The 19,837-nt window shown below is 37.7% G+C and overlaps 2 protein-coding genes across 2 annotated transcripts; one reads left to right on the plus strand and one right to left on the minus strand.

The window, feature by feature from the left end:
* Positions 1–1,391: 1,391 nt before the first annotated feature.
* On the plus strand, positions 1,392–13,176 carry LOC116303514 (uncharacterized). Its single transcript, XM_089024483.1, has 7 exons — positions 1,392–1,533; positions 4,664–4,804; positions 5,104–5,229; positions 6,628–6,766; positions 7,172–11,995; positions 12,341–12,496; positions 12,902–13,176. Exons 1-7 carry the CDS (start codon positions 1,392–1,394, stop codon positions 13,077–13,079), a joined length of 5,706 nt encoding a protein of 1,901 aa, XP_088880609.1. The 3' UTR covers positions 13,080–13,176.
* A 1,372-nt stretch (positions 13,177–14,548) lies between these two features.
* On the minus strand, positions 14,549–15,544 carry LOC148904705 (adenosine receptor A1-like). The gene has a single exon (XM_089024484.1). It carries the CDS (start codon positions 15,542–15,544, stop codon positions 14,549–14,551), a length of 996 nt encoding a protein of 331 aa, XP_088880610.1.
* Between the last annotated feature and the right edge of the window lie 4,293 nt (positions 15,545–19,837).

Below are 19,837 nucleotides of genomic sequence, written 5' to 3' on the forward strand. Positions count from 1 at the left end.
TTGGAGTCTTCACCATAAGGAATTGTTGGCGTCTATGTGAGCTTACCATTGCCTTCGCAATATCTTCAATAACAATATTTACTTTCTTGTGGATGGACAGCTGTTACCATGATGATTATCAGCCTGGAAAGATGTTCTTTTACATAGAACATCCTCTGTTCTATCAGACTTCAGTCGCCCCCAAGAAACTGATGATAGCATCGGCAGCTTGCTTGGTTCTGGTTGGGATAGCATTCTTACCGAATAGATTCCTGACAAACGACACCTTCTAAATGTTAGAAAACTTCCTGGGATTCTAACCTTTGGTCCTAGCTTCGTCATCATTTTATTTTGCGTCACTCAAATACACCTCACGGCCCGTCGACAGTTGAGAGCCATCGTCGCCCAGCAACAATCTGTAGCGCAGTAAAGTAAGATCAAGGAATACAAGCGCACTTTCACTCTAGGCTTGATAGTGCTAGCATCCGTGGCGTGTCTGTGTCCATTATTGGTTTTGAAGATCGTAGGAGCTGTGAAGGGCAACTTCAATGACGACATCAGTTATACATCGCAAGCTATTTATTTCACCATCTTGCACTTGCAGTCGATTATCAACCCCATCATCTATTCCCTTCGTCTATCGGACATCCGCACTGGGGTGGCTAAAAGACTCTGTTGCAATCGCCAATGAATGAAATCAAAAACTATATCTTATGTTTTGAAGAGCAAAATTAAGTCGAGTATCCAAGACTCGGTTAACTACCATATCGTTGCCCAGCAACGATCTTTAGCACAGCAAAGAAAGATCAAGGCCTTCCGGGCCAAAAGGAATGCTCCTTATAGATATTTTACATGTCTTGCTATCGTACATATATAATTAGCTTCTTTTTGATTTTCTTTTCTTCTATTATTGAATAATTTGTATTTTGATTGAGTTATATTTTTGAAGGATAAAACTGAATTGTTTGAAAAGTTGAAAAATGAAAAGTTTTTCCTGCCATCCTGGAAGGAGGAAGAACGACTAGTTTCCAGGCTACCCCCGGGAGTCATATTATGAGGAGGCTTTGGGTACGAGAATGTAGGAAGTCCGTGCTACTACAAATTGGGCTCCCTGTGCCTTATGAAACATCTAGAATTTCGTGAAATCCTTACAAACTGTACTTTTTAAAATACCACTAGGAAAAAACTCTTGGGAATTTTCATTTTTATTTTATTCATTTTTTTAAAATTTGTTTTTGCGTCGATAAATATCTTTAGATTTTTGTAGAAAAATGCCTTAGATTTGATGACTAGAGCGCGCACTCTATACATGACGTCAGGGTTTGGTTCGACGTCATAATTGTATTTTGGACGTAATAAGCAAGTATCTCCGCTGTCAAAGTCAGTTTAGTTGAACAAGTCGCGGAGTAAACATGATTGAAGTTATTAATTCAAAATTAGGAAAGATTAGTCTAACAGCACTCGCTGCCGTTGGTGCAGGTGTCATAACTATCAAACTGTACTACCCTAAGTATGATCTCTTTAAAATACATCGTATTCCTTTCTTCAAAAAAGGTAAGTAAACGAACTCGTACACTTTCTTGGATGTAATAAGATATGTTACCCTTTGGCTAAAGAATATTGTCAGCAGTCTTGTATTATCCCTCCAAAAATAAACAATAAAATAGAGCGTCTTTCTTCTTGGTACTTTTTCTGTCGTCCGTTTTCGTGATTTCGAAATAAAGGGGAAAAAAGGAAAAAAATTACAGATCATTTTGTTAACATAGATGATGACAGATGACTTACTCCACCTCCCCCCACCCCAACTGTTTAAATACATAATTTTTAAAGATATTTATAAAGGGGGAACAAATGTTTTTTCTTTCTATTATTTTATTTTTCACTTTTTTTTATTATCACGGTGGCTTTCAATCATCTGAAGCCATATCTATTATGGCAGTGCGCTTCGAACTTCGAAGAGCAATCTTATTTTTTTAAGAGTCGTATAACGAGGAAACAAAATAGTTTTATTACTTTATATTAATGGGTTTTTTTAAATTAATTTTTATGTGAAATATTGTGTATTACACGTACTGGCTTTCAGTCATCAGAAGCCATATCTACGTCAGTGCGCCTCGAGTTGACGAGCAATTTTATTGGACGAAATGCCTTCAAAAGTGACAGCTTTGCCATTGAATATTTTGCCCGGTAGTTTGATTGGACAAAAAGATACTCGGGATTTTTGACTTTACAGAGTCGAAGAATTTGAAAATTCTTGAATTATTAAGCACTCATTATTAAGGCAAAGTAGGATTTAGGTTTAGTAAGACTTCGAAGCGATGTTTAAAGAACAAATACAGCTATTTTGGGAAATGAAAATGTCTGAAACACATCAAAAATGGACTCGAAAAACCGTGATTGGCAAAAAACGTTCAACATTGGGATTCTTGGTACAAAAGTAAGTTTAATAGTTAGCTCTATTTCTCTTTATTAATGTATAATAAACTCGTCTTTTTTGCAATTCATTTTTTTCTTTTATAATAACGAAGATATGTCGTCTTTGCATTTTGGTTGATTTTTCCAATAAGACAAAACTTGACGAAACTTTGGTGCATGCTAGCCGTAGATTTTAGGTTCACTTTTATTTTACAAGCTTACTTCAATATGAAAGAAAAAACCCCAAATTTTGTCAAAATCTAACAATCAGGTAAAAGAAAAACCGTTTTTATTAGGATATTGTTCACATTTAACACAATATACTCTTAACTAAGTAAAGTTTGAAAGAAATAAAAAGGCAAAAACAAGATTTTCATGTCCAAAAATATTTCAATATGAAAAAAAGAAACCCCAAACTTTGTAATAATCTAACGATAAGTTAAAAGAAAAAAACCGTTTTTACTTGGATATTATTCACATTTAATACAATATACTCTTAACCAATTACAGTTTGAAAGAAATAAAGAGGCAAAAACAAGATTTACATATTGAACAAAAACCAATAACGAGCTGCTTCTTTTTCAAGCTTTTCAAGATTTTTTGAACAAACTTCTGTGCAGGAAAATATGCGGTACTAGATTGTTTTTTTCGCTTTATAAGGCAATGAGAGCGTCCTGATGGAATTATTTTAAAATAAATTTTATTCTGAGTGATGTTCGAGTGCCGTTAGAAATATAAAAAGAAATGTAGAGATTTCGTGTGTGTGTTTTTATTTTATTGATTTATTATGAGACATTCACATTCACATCCACATTCACATCCATTTATTGATAATTTATTTATTTATTTAACTTTCTTATTTCGACAATTCTTTGTTTTTATTCCCATATTAGAAAATCTTCTAATAAAGGAAAACGAAGACAATGTTAACATCAAAGCACTAGCAGGTCTGTGCAACTAATTATTTTTCTATTTCTATGAGTCAGTTTAGTTTTTTCTTTTATTCATCCATTCAGGCAAGCAGATAGGCAGGCATTTGATCTACTAATTTAATTTAATTTTTCCCCCTCTCCTACCCCCTTAAGAGTGACTGTCCGTAACCATCGAGCAAAACGTGGCAAACTTCGAAAAATCGATTTCGCTCATACTTTCAAGTTAGTTAGGGTAATGTATCCTAAGAATCGCTGTATAGTTGGTTTGATCAAATAACGCTTTATTATGGAGAAAAATGGAATTTTTCAAACACTCCCGAAAACGCCGTTCGCGACAGTAAATTTTGACTCAACTTTCGCGGCTGCTTGACAAAAAAAAAGCAATACTGGGAATTAAAACAACCCATATTCTTGAAGAACAATCTATTGAGTACGATATGCGTGACTTTGGGATCAATTGTACAATTTTAAGATAACAAAATAATTTTATTCGCTAGACGTATGTTTAGAGTATCAAAAAATAGGTCTTACAAAAATATTCATTCTGAATATGCTTAACCTCTCAGTCGCGTGAAACTTCGCTGGTTGATTATTCAGATGTTGGTCTTTCTAGTGATGTAAAGAAATCTTTGGGCAAATGATTGTGTGTCACGCAGCATGTCTTCAAACTTTGGTCAAATTACTCATTTCTGACCTCTGGCTGCTTTCTATAACAGACAAGATACTAGTGTTTATAAGTAAAATATAAACTCAAAAACAAGCCTAAAACACTTTTATAGCCTTAGATAATGTAGCTGTTTAAGAATTCTTACCTGGCAAACTCTGAAACCTGGATTTTTATGAATGTTTTTAGACACAACATCGATCTGGTTTCTTTCATTACCGACTCGAACTTGTCAACGGCCGAGTGCCACAGGGAGCCCAACCTTTCTTGTTGTGGTGCAAATCACAGGAAACCCAGATTGATAAAAAAATCGTTTTAATTTGTTTTAATGATGATGCAAACACACACAATAAAAAATTTCACAACTATTCCAGTAAAACTTACTGAATTACATGATAATCTATAATATGAATGACTAATAAAGTGGGGAAAAACCTGCAGTAGAACCTTACTAATCAGTGGTAACAGTTCTAAATTGATTCTAAAGAAGTTGAACCGTATACACTACATGCAATTTTTCTGCTCGGCATGTCATCATAAATGATCACCGGCCTCTAAGGTTCATAATTAGTACCGAACAAATGTATGTGACAGAGGCACCCACGATTTTATTGGAGTAGATGCAGAACATGAAAATCTTTGGAAAGTTTTTACGCATCCTTCTTCGGAACAGGTGAACAGCGTGTCATCATCGGTATCGCTGTTTTCCTTGCGGGAATCTGTAGTGGTCTTTGGTTTATATGTCCTACGTTGTCTAGGTATGACATCGCAGAAATCTGGAACCTGGTCATCAGAATACTCCATCTTCCTAAGGGTGGGTAAGGCTAGAGCTGACGATGTCTTCGTTGTTTCAAATTTCGTGTTGGGTATCTTTTTTCCTTTTCCAACGCCGTATGCTCTCCAAACCACAATGTTACGCTTTTTGAAGATAACATCATTGTCAAGGCTTACGCCTTCCCATTTCTCTGTGGGATATGTCCCGGGAATCTATAAACCACACAGTGCTACACTTAGACCACGTACGCCACCATGTAATTCCATAGCGGTTTTCATCTGTACTGCGCTCGTGATGTCATTTCCAGAGTTTAGATAAGTGTGCATGTGATTCTTCAGTACAGCAGCTTTGCGATCGCAAGGACTTTTGCCTCCTTGAGGACCTGAAAAATCCATGCGACGTTCACTTTGTGCTTCCTGGCGAGGTTTTGAACTCCAAGTATGGTTACGGAGCTGTGATAACAGGTAGCGTTATCTTGTCTAAAGCTGACGGATTTCAGGTCTGGCATTGCACGTCTCAACTGGAGAATGACGTCAACTATAACTGCTATCACAAACAAGCTATCCTGGTTGCTTTTGTGAACACGTGCACGAGGGTTAGGTTTTGACATTCGTCTTTTGACGAATCAGTCGTGGGTGCCTCTGTCACATACATTTGTTCGGTACTAATTATGAACCTTAGAGGCCGGTGATCATTTATGATGACATGCCGAGCAGAAAAATTGCATGTAGTGTATACGGTTCAACTTCTTTAAAATCAATTTAGGACTGTTACCACTGATTAGTAAGGTTCTAATGCAGGCTTTTCCCCACTTTATTAGTCATTCATATTATAGATTATCATGTAATTCAGTAAGTTTTACTGGAATAGTTGTGAAATTTTTTATTGTGTGTGTTTGCATCATCATTAAAACAAATTAAAACGATTTTTTTATCAATCTGGGTTTCCTGTGTTTTGCACCACAACAAGAAAGGTTGGGCTCCCTGTGGCACTCGGCCGTTGACAAGTTCGAGTCGGTAATGAAAGAAACCAGATCAATGTTGTGTCTAAAAACATTCATAAAAATCCAGGTTTCAGAGTTTGCCAGGTAAGAATTCTTAAACAGCTACATTATCTAAGGCTATAAAAGTGTTTTAGGCTTGTTTTTGAGTTTATATTTTACTTATAAACACTAGTATCTTGTCTGTTATAGAAAGCAGCCAGAGGTCAGAAATGAGTAATTTGACCAAAGTTTGAAGACATGCTGCGTGACACACAATCATTTGCCCAAAGATTTCTTTACATCACTAGAAAGACCAACATCTGAATAATCAACCAGCGAAGTTTCACGCGACTGAGAGGTTAAGCATATTCAGAATGAATATTTTTGTAAGACCTATTTTTTGATACTCTAAACATACGTCTAGCGAATAAAATTATTTTGTTATCTTAAAATTGTACAATTGATCCCAAAGTCACGCATATCGTACTCAATAGATTGTTCTTCAAGAATATGGGTTGTTTTAATTCCCAGTATTGCTTTTTTTTTGTCAAGCAGCCGCGAAAGTTGAGTCAAAATTTACTGTCGCGAACGGCGTTTTCGGGAGTGTTTGAAAAATTCCATTTTTCTCCATAATAAAGCGTTATTTGATCAAACCAACTATACAGCGATTCTTAGGATACATTACCCTAACTAACTTGAAAGTATGAGCGAAATCGATTTTTCGAAGTTTGCCACGGATTTTGAATTTTGCTTGATCGTTACAGACAGTCACTCTTAACTCCTTTTCGCCTAGAAAAATCTGGTAGCACTCAGATACCACAACTTACTAAGAATTTAGAAATTTGACTATTTCTTTATAATCTTTTCCATATCCATCTAGATCTTGAATGGTCCAGCTGTGGCCAAAGCCAATATCCTGGTTCAATCTACAGGACACATTTCTCCTCAATCCCCTGCCTGTTGTGGATTTTCCCTGGTGGTCTTCCCTTAGGACTTCTTATAGTAACACCGATCAAATGGTAAGTATTTAAAATGACTATTATATTTTACCAGATTGTAGAATCATTTTACAGATTAATGTAACGTTTAATGTGTTTTTAATGTGTCGTTTAGACCCTTTTAAACGCGCACATTGTAAAACTAACCCTTAAACAAACTTACCAAAAAGCCAGAAGTCAATTTTGAAGTTGAAATTCCTCAACTACACACAGGTTTTTGAGATAATACTGATCCTTAAATGGAATTGTCTCAGGGTTTGGGGATGTGCTTGAGTACCCCAGATATAAACAAAATACCTGTCAAAATCTCCAGTTCTCTAGAAAACGTCCAAAACAAGCTGCAACATGTAGCTTTTGCACTAGAAAAAAAAACGTCTTTCTTTTCCCCCAACAATTACTAATAACTCTATATCAAATTTCTTTAAGGCTTCAAAGCTTCAAAACAAAGTCATTGAAAAATGGTACAACTGAAATACAGGAAGAAAGAACAAAACCAGATGAAAAAGTAAATGACTCAAGAACGGATGAGGAATCACTCGTTCAGGAAAAATCAGTGTCCCAACAAGAAGTTGAGGACAACACTGTAGAGGAATCATGCCTCCAGGAAACATCAGTGTCCCAACAAGTAGTGCAGAACATCACTGTAAAGGAATCATTCCTCCAACAAACATCAGTATCACAAAAAGAGGTAGAGGACATCACTGTAGAGGAATCATTCATCCAGCAAACACCATTGTCACACCAAGTAGTGGAGGACATCGCTGTAGAGGAATCATTCCTCCAGCAAACACCATTGTCACACCAAGTAGTTGAGAAAGTCACTGTAGAGGAATCATTCCTCCAGCAACTACCAGTGTCACAACAAGTAGTGGAGGAAATCACTGTATATGAATCATTCCTCCAGCAAACACCATTGTCACACCAAGTAGTTGAGAAAGTCACTGTAGAGGAATCATTCCTCCAGCAACTACCAGTGTCACAACAAGTAGTGGAGGACATCACTGTATATGAAGCATTCCTCCAGCAAACACCGTTGTCACAACAGGTAGTGGAGGACATCACTGTATATGAAGCATTCCTCCAGCAAACACCGTTGTCACAACAGGTAGTGGAGGACATCACTGTAGAGGAATCATTCATCCAGCAAACACCATTGTCACACCAAGTAGTGGAGGACATCGCTGTAGAGGAATCATTCCTCCAGCAAACATCAGTGTCCCAACAAGTAGTGCAGAACATCACTGTAAAGGAATCATTCCTCCAACAAACACCAGTATCACAAAAAGAGGTAGAGGACATCACTGTAGAGGAATCATTCCTCCAGCAACCACCATTGTCACAACAAGTAGTGGAGGACATCACTGTAGAGGAATCATTCATCCAGCAAACACCATTGTCACACCAAGTAGTGGAGGACATCGCTGTAGAGAAATCATTCATCCAGCAAACACCATTGTCACACCAAGTAGTTGAGAAAGTCACTGTAGAGGAATCATTCCTCCAGCAACTACCAGTGTTAAAACAAGTGGTCGAGGAAGTCACTGTAGAGGAATCATTCCTCCACCAAACATCAGTATCACAACAAGTAGTGGAGGAAGTCACTGCAGAGGAATCATTCATCCAGCAAACACCATTGTCACACCAAGTAGTTGAGGACATCGCTGTAGAGGAATCATTCATCCAGCAAACACCATTGTCACACCAAGTAGTGGAGGACATCACTGTAGAGGAATCATTCCTCCAGCAACTACCAGTGTTACAACAAGTGGTCGAGGAAGCCACTGTAGAGGAATCATTCCTCCACCAAACATCAGTATCACAACAAGTAGTGGAGGAAGTCACTGTAGAGGAATCATTCCTCCAGCAACTACCAGTGTTAAAACAAGTGGTCGAGGAAGTCACTGTAGAGGAATCATTCCTCCAACAAACATCAGTATCACAACAAGTAGTGGAGGAAGTCACTGCAGAGGAATCATTCATCCACCAAACACCATTGTCACACCAAGTAGTTGAGGACATCGCTGTAGAGGAATCATTCCTCCACCAAACATCAGTATCACAACAAGTAGTGGAGGACATCGCTGTAGAGGAATCATTCCTCCAGCAAACACCATTGTCACACCAAGTAGTGGAGGACATCACTGTAGAGGAATCATTCCTCCAGCAAACACCATTGTCACACCAAGTAGTGGAGGACATCACTGTAGAGGAATCATTCCTCCAGCAAACACCATTGTCACACCAAGTAGTTGAGGACATCACTGTAGACGAATCATTCCTCCAGCAACTACAAGTGTCACAAAAAGTAGCCGAGGACGTCACTGTAGAGGAATCATTCATCCAGCAAACACCATTGTCACACCAAGTAGTGGAGGACATCACTGTAGAGGAATCATGCCTCCAGCAACTACAAGTGTCACAAAAAGTAGCCGAGGACGTCACTGTAGAGGAATCATTCCTCCAGCAAACACCATTGTCACACCAAGTAGTGGAGGACATCACTGTAGAGGAATCATTCATCCAACAAACACCATTGTCACACCAAGTAGTGGAGGACATCACTGTAGAGGAATCATTCATCCAGCAAACACCATTGTCACACCAAGTAGTGGAGGACATCACTGTAGAGGAATCATTCATCCAGCAAACACCATTGTCACACCAAGTAGTGGAGGACATCACTGTAGAGGAATCATTCCTCCAGCAAACACCATTGTCACACCAAGTAGTGGAGGACATCACTGTAGAGGAATCATTCACCCAGCAAACACCATTGTCACACCAAGTAGTGGAGGACATCACTGTAGAGGAATCATTCATCCAGCAAACACCATTGTCACACCAAGTGGTGGAGGACATCGCTGTAGAGGAATCATTCCTCAAGAAAACACCATTGTCACACCAAGTAGTGGAGGACATCACTGTAGAGGAATCATTCATCCAGCAAACACCATTGTCACACCAAGTAGTGGAGGACATCACTGTAGAGGAATCATTCCTCCAGCAAACATCAGTATCACAACACGTAGATGAGGATTTCACTGTAGAGGAATCATGCCTCCAGCAACTACCAGTGTCCCAACAAGTAGTGGAGGAAGTCACTGTAGAGGAATCATTCCTCCACCAAACATCAGTATCACAACACGTCGATGAGGATTTCACTGTAGACGAATCATGCCTCCAGCAACTACCAGTGTCACAACAAGTAGTGGAGAACATCACTGTAGAGGAATCATGTGTCCAAGAAACATCAGTGTCCCAACAAGTAGTGGAGGACATCACTGTAGATGAATCATTCCTCCAGGAAACACCAAAGAAACAACCAGTAGTGGAGGACGTCGTAAAGGAATCATTGCTGCAGGAAATAGAAGAGGGAAGAACACTTAGCGAACATCTTGACGTGTCGCCTACTGAGAAATTATTACTCCAGAAAAGCCCAAAGTTAGAACAACTTGTAGAAGATTTTCCTAGTGAGAAATTATTCCAAGAGGGAAGAACACAGAGCGAACAAGTTGTGGAGGATTGCCCTAATGAGGAATTATTGCTTCAGAAATGCCCAAAGACAGAGCAAGTATTGGAGGATTGTTTTGCCGAGGAATCATTCCTTAAGGAAAAAATACAAACAGAACAACGTGTAGAGGAATTGATTGCCGGAAAATCGTCCCTACAAGAAAGAACTGAGACAGAAGAAGTAGTGGCGGACTCTGCTGCTAGAAAACTAACTTCTCACCCAAAAGTAGAGGTAGAAAAACTGGACAAGTCGCTACCTAGCGCGGAAAAATCTTCTGTTGGGACGAAGTCCAAAAATAAGCATAAGCAACGTCTAAAAAAGCTTGAAAGATGCTGTAGCAAGTGTCCCTCTAGAAATATAAATGCAGACAATGGAGAAAAAGACAAATATATTTCTTCTAACAGTCCAAATATCCCTTGCTCGGAGACGAACAATCGGAAGTCATCCACTAATACAGAGAAAGTAGTAGAAGCGTCAGTGAGTGACTATTTTACACAACATGCAAAGTCTTCAGTGGTACGAAATGAGCCTTGTATCGTTAAATATGACAATCAAGACAGATCTTCCGGAAACGGAAAGAATAGATCGAAAAAGAAAAAAGGGAAAACGTTATTTAGCAATTCCATTGCTTACGGTCAACGGAATAGAGATGCGCAACCTAACGTTTCAGAAAACAGAGTTCAGCCGCTGGACAAGGGAACGCTGAACACGCCTAAAATCTCAAGCAGCTCAAATAAGGTTTCCTTTCCATTTGAAACACACCCAAAGAAGGATGCTGAGGAAGATAGAGGATCAAAACCATATGCAGATAGGAAAATGGACCATACTACTTCAGCTTGTGCGAAAGCACCGCCTAACGCGGAGATAAAAGGAGGGCTAGAGAAAGAATCAGCATTCAAACTGGATGATCGTCCATCATGTAAGAATGTAAAATCTAGGAAGGAATCTACTGGTTTCTACAGAGAGGTCATTGACAACAACAGTACAAGAAATGTACCCGGGAAAAATGAAAACAGGGACGCCTCCCATTCAGGAAATAACAAGCATAAGAAAAAGAAATCGTACAGCAAGGTACTTTTTAGTAATTCCATCGGATACGGTCAAGGCTCAAACACAAATGGCGCCACCACTGACAGTAAGTTACAAGTACCAGATTCATTTCCTCCTATATGTCGTCAACACTCCAAGCAGTCTTCTACTTTGACTTCCAAATCACCGTCTGCGCACGCTTTTCCCAAGTGGGGAGGTAGCATCGGCAGTGTTTTCTTTACAAACACCTGTTCCATTGACAATTGGATTGTAATCTTCCATCATCTCTGCATGGAAAATCAAGCCATTAAAAAACGAATACAAAGGCCAGATGGGAAATTTTTGAAACAACTGGAAGACCTTTATAACTCTGGACAGTTTGACAAGTTGAAATATCAACTAATGAAAGTTAATAAGATCCCAGACTTTCGTGGTAGGGTTGATTTCTTCGGAAATGAGTGGAATAACTATATTAGACACATGGACTTGTTTTTCAAAAACACCCAGTTGTCTACATGCTGTTCTAGATACTGTCCTGCGAAGGAAAGATATTTAACAAACTCTAATTGCATCACATGGGCAAATTGTGACATCTCACTATCTGAGGAGGTACAAGTATGGTTCCAGCCAGAGAAAGAAGTTTCTTATTGCGGGCAGAAATTTACATCTCGCCCTCCACAAGAAGCTCCAATAGTTGTTCAGAGTAATAGGTAAATATTTTTTGCCTTAATCTTGTTGTTAATAAGGATGCTCCCTGGCTGTCTGGCTAGCTATATTGCTTTTGTTTGTTTATTTTATTGTTTTTCTTATTTTCATAAATAGATTGATTGATTGGTTGGTTGGTTGGTTGGTTGGTTGGTTGGTTGGTTGGTTGAATTGGTTGAATTGGTTGGTTGGTCGTAACCAATAGTTTATTGCTTATTGAGCAATGAGAATCCCAATTAAGATATGCGAAAGAAAACGGCTTTTATTTGCATTGATTTTCTCTGTTAGTTTTGGGGCAAAATAATTTCAAGGGTGATCTCTAAGTACATTTTCATATTAATATTTTTTAGCGCGTTGTGTTGTGATGGTCGCAGAAGAACCCATGCCAGGTCTTTCAAGGATGGGCTGCCTCTCATTATACCCGTAGATGTAGAGCTCATGTCGCAAATAAAGACGGATTTGAACTGGAAAGATCTCCCAGAAACCATCGATGTGCTGAATACCAGGTGAGTGTCTAGTGATGGATAACGTTGAGAAATATAAAAGTGCACATTTCTGTTCCTTTGCAGTTACTGATAAACCACTCTACAAGTACTTCAGCATACGCAGTCTATTCTATCTCAATTATTGTATAGAGAAATAAAAAAAGGGGAATGAAACATCAAGGTTTTGTACCTTCAAATATCAAAGTTTAATTATATTATGTCTGTTCAACAATTTGAATGGTCTGAAACAGAAGTCGAAAGGAACGCTTTTTGGTTTCTTTGCTGGAACAAGCCTTGCATTATAAAAGGGACGCTCCATGGTTGGACGTTAATCTGTTATCATTGTAATGACGTCTTTAGTGATCCTCTTCTAAAATGTTTAATTTTCCTCAACTTAGAGGTTCTTTTTTCTCTTGTTTCTTTCAGATATCAGCTTAACGCAGCGACTTTACTAAACGAAACAGCGCGTCATTACACGTGTATATTTAGATATCACAATGAATGGTTTTACTATGACGGAATGGTCAATGGTGGCAACCCAACTGTCTTCACCCAATTCCCTGTGCAATATCGTTTATCTACGTGTATATATGTCAGAAAATAAGTTTTTTTTTGACGATAACTTACCTTTTTTCAGCAAAGATTTTTGCTTAATCATTGTTCAGTATCCATCAATTAAATTCCACTCTCTTTTGTACATATTCTAGGGCAATGATCTTTCCATGAATTTGTAAACCAAACTAATACTGTACTGATATATGTGTAATAAATTGTTTGACATTCAAAAATTAGCTTCGTTCAGTTCTTAGTAAAAAATTTAAAAACAGTAAATTGTGAGCGTCGTATTCAACACTTGAATCTATCCGAGTTCTTTTTTCTTATGCATCTATTAATTTCTATCGAAGATAATTTGCACCAATCGACCTTTAGTTCTTAGAGTATCCAGCTGATGTGGAAAATTAGTTAGCCAATCACAGTCGAAAAAATTGCAAAACTGAAGCATCGCTTTTAATGTGAATTAACAGGGGTTGCACAAACTGTCTCTTTTTCGATAAGATTCCGAAGGCAATATAGAAATTGATTGTTGCGGAGGGCTGAAAAACCGAAGAAAAACGGTCAAAGCACAAAACAAAGCCAACAAACAACTCTACTCACATAAGACTTTCGCAGCCGGGCTTCAGTCGAACACTTCTGTTTTACAATGATATCATTTCTACGTCACGATTCAATTATTTGATAAATATCTTTATTGGTCACAGTGGTTTTTTCTCTATTTTTCTTTATTTGTTTGCACTCATGATACACTTTACAATAACAAAATAGATGATAAATTAACAAGTTTCAACTAATAAAGAAAGTAAAATATAAATAGCGAGAAAAATAGTTATGAGGTGCTGGGGAGCTGAAGTACCAAACGTTTTCGAAGCCAGCTCCCCATCATTCACTTACAAATGACAATATTAAATATGATGTAAATGACAATATTAAATATGATGTATGAGTATATAGTGTTACGAGCTATATCATCACGACTGTTCTGCCTTTACTAAGATATTTGAAACAACAACAACAACAGGTTACCATTAAGAGATAAACATAAGTTTAGATATATTTAGGACTGAAGGACAGCCTCATGCCTTGGTTTACTTCTTATCTCAGAGGAATACAGACAGTTTCAAATTATCATAGGCAGTTCTCTCTCTTCAAAGCCTAGCCTAACTTGTTGCTGTTATCTCATTTTACTTGGGTTTTGGCCATGGCTAGAGGGGAAAATTCCAAGGTAGTAGGGGTGAGGGGAGGGGTACTTATAATTCCCCCTCCCCCCACCCATCAAGCCTTTATTTGTCCTTCAACCATCTGAGTATATATATACTTCAAAGCACAGGCTACACCAACTACTTGCGTTTGATTGGCTTATAGAACAATAAAATGTTTCACAGGAATTTTGATTCATGCTCTGTGGAATTTCTTACTGCAAGACCATGAGGTATCTTTATATGGTTGTTAACCGAAGCTTGGATACTCGTCTTAACGTGCTCTTGAAAATAATAGGTATAGTTTTGAGTTTCATATTTATTGGCGATTGCATTGGAGTCTTTTAGCCACCCCAGTGCGGATGTCCGATAGACGAAGGGAATAGATGATGGGGTTGATAATCGACTGCAAGTGCAAGATGGTGAAATAAATAGCTTGCGATGTATATCTGATGTCGTCATTGAAGTTGTCCTTCACAGCTCCTACGATCTTCAAAACCAATAATGGACACAGACACGCCACGGATGCTAGCACTATCAAGCCTAGAGTGAAAGTGCGCTTGTATTCCTTGATCTTACTTTGCTTCATGGCTACCGATTGTTGCTGGGCGACGATGGCTCTCATCTGTCGACGGGCCGTCAGGTGTACTTTACTGACGCAAAATACAATGATGACGAAGCTGGGACCAAACAATAGGATTCCAGGAAGCTGTCTGACCCAGAAGGACTCGTTCATCAGGAATCTTATAAATATTCTTGAAATCCCTACAAGGGCCCAGCTAGCTGCCGATGCTATCATCAGTTTCTTGGGGGTGACTGAAGTCTGATAGTACAGTGGATGTTCTATGAAAAAGTATCTTTCCAGGCTGACAATCACCATGGTAACAGCTGTCCATCCATAGCAAAGTAAAGCAGACAACGTATAGGCCATGATCAGTTCACATACATATGTACACTGGTTTATGACGCAGATTATCAAAGCGATAAACAGCGGCTGTATAACGAGTCCTACCAGAAGATCACTGAGCGACAGGATGGCCACCAAGAGGTAGTAGCTGTTAGATTTGAGCTGTTCATTTTCCACCACGGTCCAGATAACCAGCAAATTGATGAGGACAGTCAGCGGAGAGGTGACGACGTTGATGGCAATTACAGAAATCCACGTTGGGACGACTGATGCTGGAAGATGGGTAATGTTTGTTGGATCAAAATCAAAAGTTATCGGGCATTGAAAACTGGAAATGGTTTGGTTTGGTGTTGATGCCATGACCGACGAAACAGACTGTGTCCCGTTAACTGAACGTACATCATTCATAATACCTTGTCATAAACAAACCCACGAAGCAAATCCCGTTTCTTCCCGTTATTCATTGTTCAACTCAATACTGACAAAATTAAGGTTTTCAGTTGTTCTAATATAATTCCCGATTCAAGAAATGATAAGTAAATCTTCTCAATCATCTACATTTTCACTTACTTGTTGTAAATTCTCTCTTAATTCTTTTTAATTCTGAACGTACATCATTCATAATACCTCGTTAAACAAAACCACGAAGCAAATCCCGTTGCTTCCCGTTATTCATTGTTCGACTCAATACTGACAATTAAACTTAAGGTTTTCTTATTCTAATATATTTTCCATTCAAGAAATGATAGGTAAATCTTCTCAATCATCTCCATTTTCACTAACTTGTTGTATATTCCCTCTTAATTCTGTTTAGGTTGGAAATAATCAACCTGAATCAAACTACTGAGGAAAACCAAGAACAACGTTTAAATTGACTTATTAAAGCTAAGTTTGTGGAAGATTCTTCCATTTTCAAACCATATATCGCGTCAAGACCATTCGTGACAGCTCTTGCTCGCTTTTGTTCTTATCCAAACACTTTAGACATTTAAATACTTGAAATACGAAGATTAAGCTAATTCAACTCATTCAGCTATTCACTGAACTTTATCGATGGTTGAATGAATCTGGAAAACTGAACTTGAGCAGAGGCGGCTGAGCCCTTTGAATCGTGAGGGAGATCATTTTTAAACATTTCCAAAATACAATAAACGTTGTCCGTTCACATTAACATATTCTTTGGCAATGTTAACAAACGAAATGTGAGTACTTGAGTGGCTGAAAGAGTTTGTCGAGTACTTATGTATATTATTTTTTAGTCTGGAAAATTGTCCGCATATAAAAGTACCACGTCTCGAATTTTATTGGTTAGCATTTGAATGGCTTCCCTTAATGATTGTAAATGCATTTTGGCCGACTTTTCAAACATTTATATTATGTTGGTTTTCGTTAAATATAAAAAGAAACAACAACAGATCTAGTATTGAATTCTTTCCGTTTATTCTTATTAAAAAAGATTTTATGATTCTACCTAAACACGTAGGAGGCTCAGCTCCCCCACAACAAGGTGTTATTGCGAAGTTGTATTCCGCTCTAAAAGCTTCCAATTCATGTTTGATGTCTTTTTTATTTAGTACCCAAAAAATAATATCATCTGAATTGTTTACTCGAGTTCGCAACCCAGCAAACTCTTCTCACAAACTTCAATCGTTTTTACTCATTCTAGGCTAGTACTGTACTTTATTTATTTTCAGGCTTTCTCAGGCTTTCTTATTCTTTCTTATATTGTGTTTTAGATAAATCGGTAATTGGGCGCAAGAAATCCTCTTCATTCTTCGGCGCACTTCTTCTGATCTTAGTTAATGGAGTCATGTAACAATGGATAAAGTATAGAACTAAAACATAGACTGACAATCTAGATAACTGTAAATCTGAAAAACTGAACTTACGTTAGACAAATGTTTTCAACAGGAAATAGGTGTTATTGCGAAATTGAACTAACTATGAACGGCTTGGAAAGTAAGGCTTTCATGACTAAACAACTCTTTTTAGGCAATGATTATGTACTAAATGCCCGAGTGCATGTCCGGTTTGATGTAAAATGAAGTTATCAGGGGTGGGGCTTGTTAAGAATTCATTTTCACTGACTATAAACATATAATAAATGAATGCATTTCGTTTTGAAAATTTTCCTTATAATATTTGTGACGACAAGTAAACTACACTTTTCTCGACGTTTCGACGCCATCAGGCATCATTCTTTTATTTTATTTATTTATTTACAATAATATTCAAACAGGATGCTTCTTCATTATAGTGATTTTCAAGAAGGTCCTGTAAAACCAATCATGTAACAAAATTGAGTTATGAAACAAAATACGAATTCATTAACAGGTTTTGGAAAGCTTCAAATAATTATTGGATTTAAACTGAGAAATCTTAGAGCATCGTTTAATATCATTACTTAGACCGCTCCATTCTTTCATGGCTTGATAAGATGTCCTTTGTTTTCCCCATTTTTTTAAATACTTGGTAAGCGACAGTCAATTCTATTTCTTGTGTTATAATCATGCTCATTTCGCTTGATCAACTTGAGATCTGACAACAACAAATTGTTCTTGAATTTGAAAATGTGTAAACAACGATGATAGTAATAACGTGCATCAGTTGCTGAGGACAGTAGAGGGCGACCAGGATGATCTTGGCGGCTTTGTTGTGCAAAGTTTGAAGTGACTGCATCAACGTAATTTGTTGTCTTTATCTCCCCAAACAATTTCCCCATAATCAAAGATCGGTAGAACTAAGCTATTGAAGTACATCAGGCTAGCAAACCGTGGTAAAAGATGTTTGATTCGTTTCAGAAGACCAAGGCGTTTGTTGATTTTGCTGAAGGTGGCTGACTACTTTGGTAAATAATGAACAGAAAATTAAAAATTGATACCTCCCTTGACCTAAAATTTAATGCTGATTTCAAAAATGCAAAAAAGATTACGGTGTCCATTAGCTCGTTTTTGAAATGACATGCGTTTGTACAATTTTGGAAGAAACAAAAGAAACAAAAACAAAATAGTCCCGTGCAAAATTTGACCAACCTTTTTCGAGTGTACATGCATGGACATATGGTTGAGATATTGTTGGTTTTCCTCTTGCTTCCAAACAGCATGACTTTTAGAGGCCGGAGTTAATATTGAGTTTATACCAAACATTAACTAGTTTAAGATCTTCATTAAGCTTATCTTCAATGTCAGAAGTTGAAGAGTAGAAATAGTATAAGACTGTTTCATGAGCGTGCAGGGATAATTGGGAATGCTGGACAATGTAAGGTAGATCGTTGATGTAGATAATAAATAAATCTAGAGTGCACCAAGAATACTTCCTTGTGTTACACCAAGGTTACATGGTAATGGATCTGCGAGTTCTCGAAAAATAAATGAAAAATAATACGCGTATATATTTGATGAAAGAGGCTCAATACCACGAGTGCGTAGCACGCAGTATTCGTTCCTACCCTTCGCACCAAACGCTAATCGCTAGTATATACGACACTACAACATAATGGAGTGTGGCTGTGCTGGGTGCCTGGTGGACAGCGTTAGACCAGCATTTTATTTTCAATCATGTGCACTTCATCATTAATATGAATATATAATTATTACAATTGTTTAGAAAACGAACAAACATTATTACATTACAATAATACACTGCCCACTACGAAAAAACTAGTAGGATAAAACCTCTTGGGGAAAAAGCCCACTGGTAAACGTAGTCCTCGACCGATGCAACGTATTAACGCTCCGAGGGCTAGAGCTATATTCTAAATTGTAGATTTGTAACGTTAATTTGTATAAGTTTGGATACAAATGTTGGCTGTCCAACAAGCGAGAGAAATACATTTAGTATCATACTAACTTATATACTTAGCGTATATTTGAATAATCAAATGTCATGCGACTAAAATATTCACAAGGGAATATACAAGATAAACATATTCACTTAACGTGATCAATGTGCTACGAACCGTAATGAACACGCTTTCCAACTGCACGTTCTTACGTTGGAAAGCTGTCAATCCTTTCATAATAATACGTCTACATAAAATACGCGTTTCTGAATTTAAAAAAAATGATAGATACCGGCTCCATTTTTGCATTTTAAGCAATAACACACAGTAAAAATACCCAGTAGAATGATTTAATCTGGCCAAGAAATAAAACTTTTAGCTAGTGAGTAAAATTTAAAGTAAAATAAAAGCAATGTCGGTTACAGAGGTACAGCTCAATCACACGCGCGAAATGTATGTATGATACACCAACACAAAAGAGACGAGCTAACGGCAACAGCGGTATCGTTCATACAAGATGAACCACTGCAAAAAAAATCATTTAGGTAGACGGAGAAGAGCGGATTTTGAAAAAACCCACTAAACGGCCTCAAATCGCGCTGAAACGTCGCCAGAAGACTGAACAAAGTAAAAGCAACGACTGCAGCAAGTTTTGAGGCAAATTGTTGAGTGAAACATTTTATTTTCGTAACTTTATCATAACTCCCATACATTCCCTTTCCCTTTAAACCATACACAGGAACCTTGTTTGGGCTGCCTGTGACTGGAATAGCTCACAGATGTATTGGGCTGGTTATTACACCCCCTTTTACAGCCCAATGAACAGAGTCGAGCTATTTATATATCGTTTCTTGTAGAAATAAAATGCAAGAATTTTGCTCGCTCTATAAGAAAAACATTTGATAAAAACATTTCATAAA

Source organism: Actinia tenebrosa, unplaced genomic scaffold, assembly GCF_029948245.1.
Source record: "Actinia tenebrosa isolate PJP-AT-01 unplaced genomic scaffold, QUT_ActTen_1.0 PGA_scaffold9__36_contigs__length_13948895, whole genome shotgun sequence".
Classification (NCBI taxonomy): Eukaryota; Metazoa; Cnidaria; class Anthozoa; order Actiniaria; family Actiniidae; genus Actinia; species Actinia tenebrosa.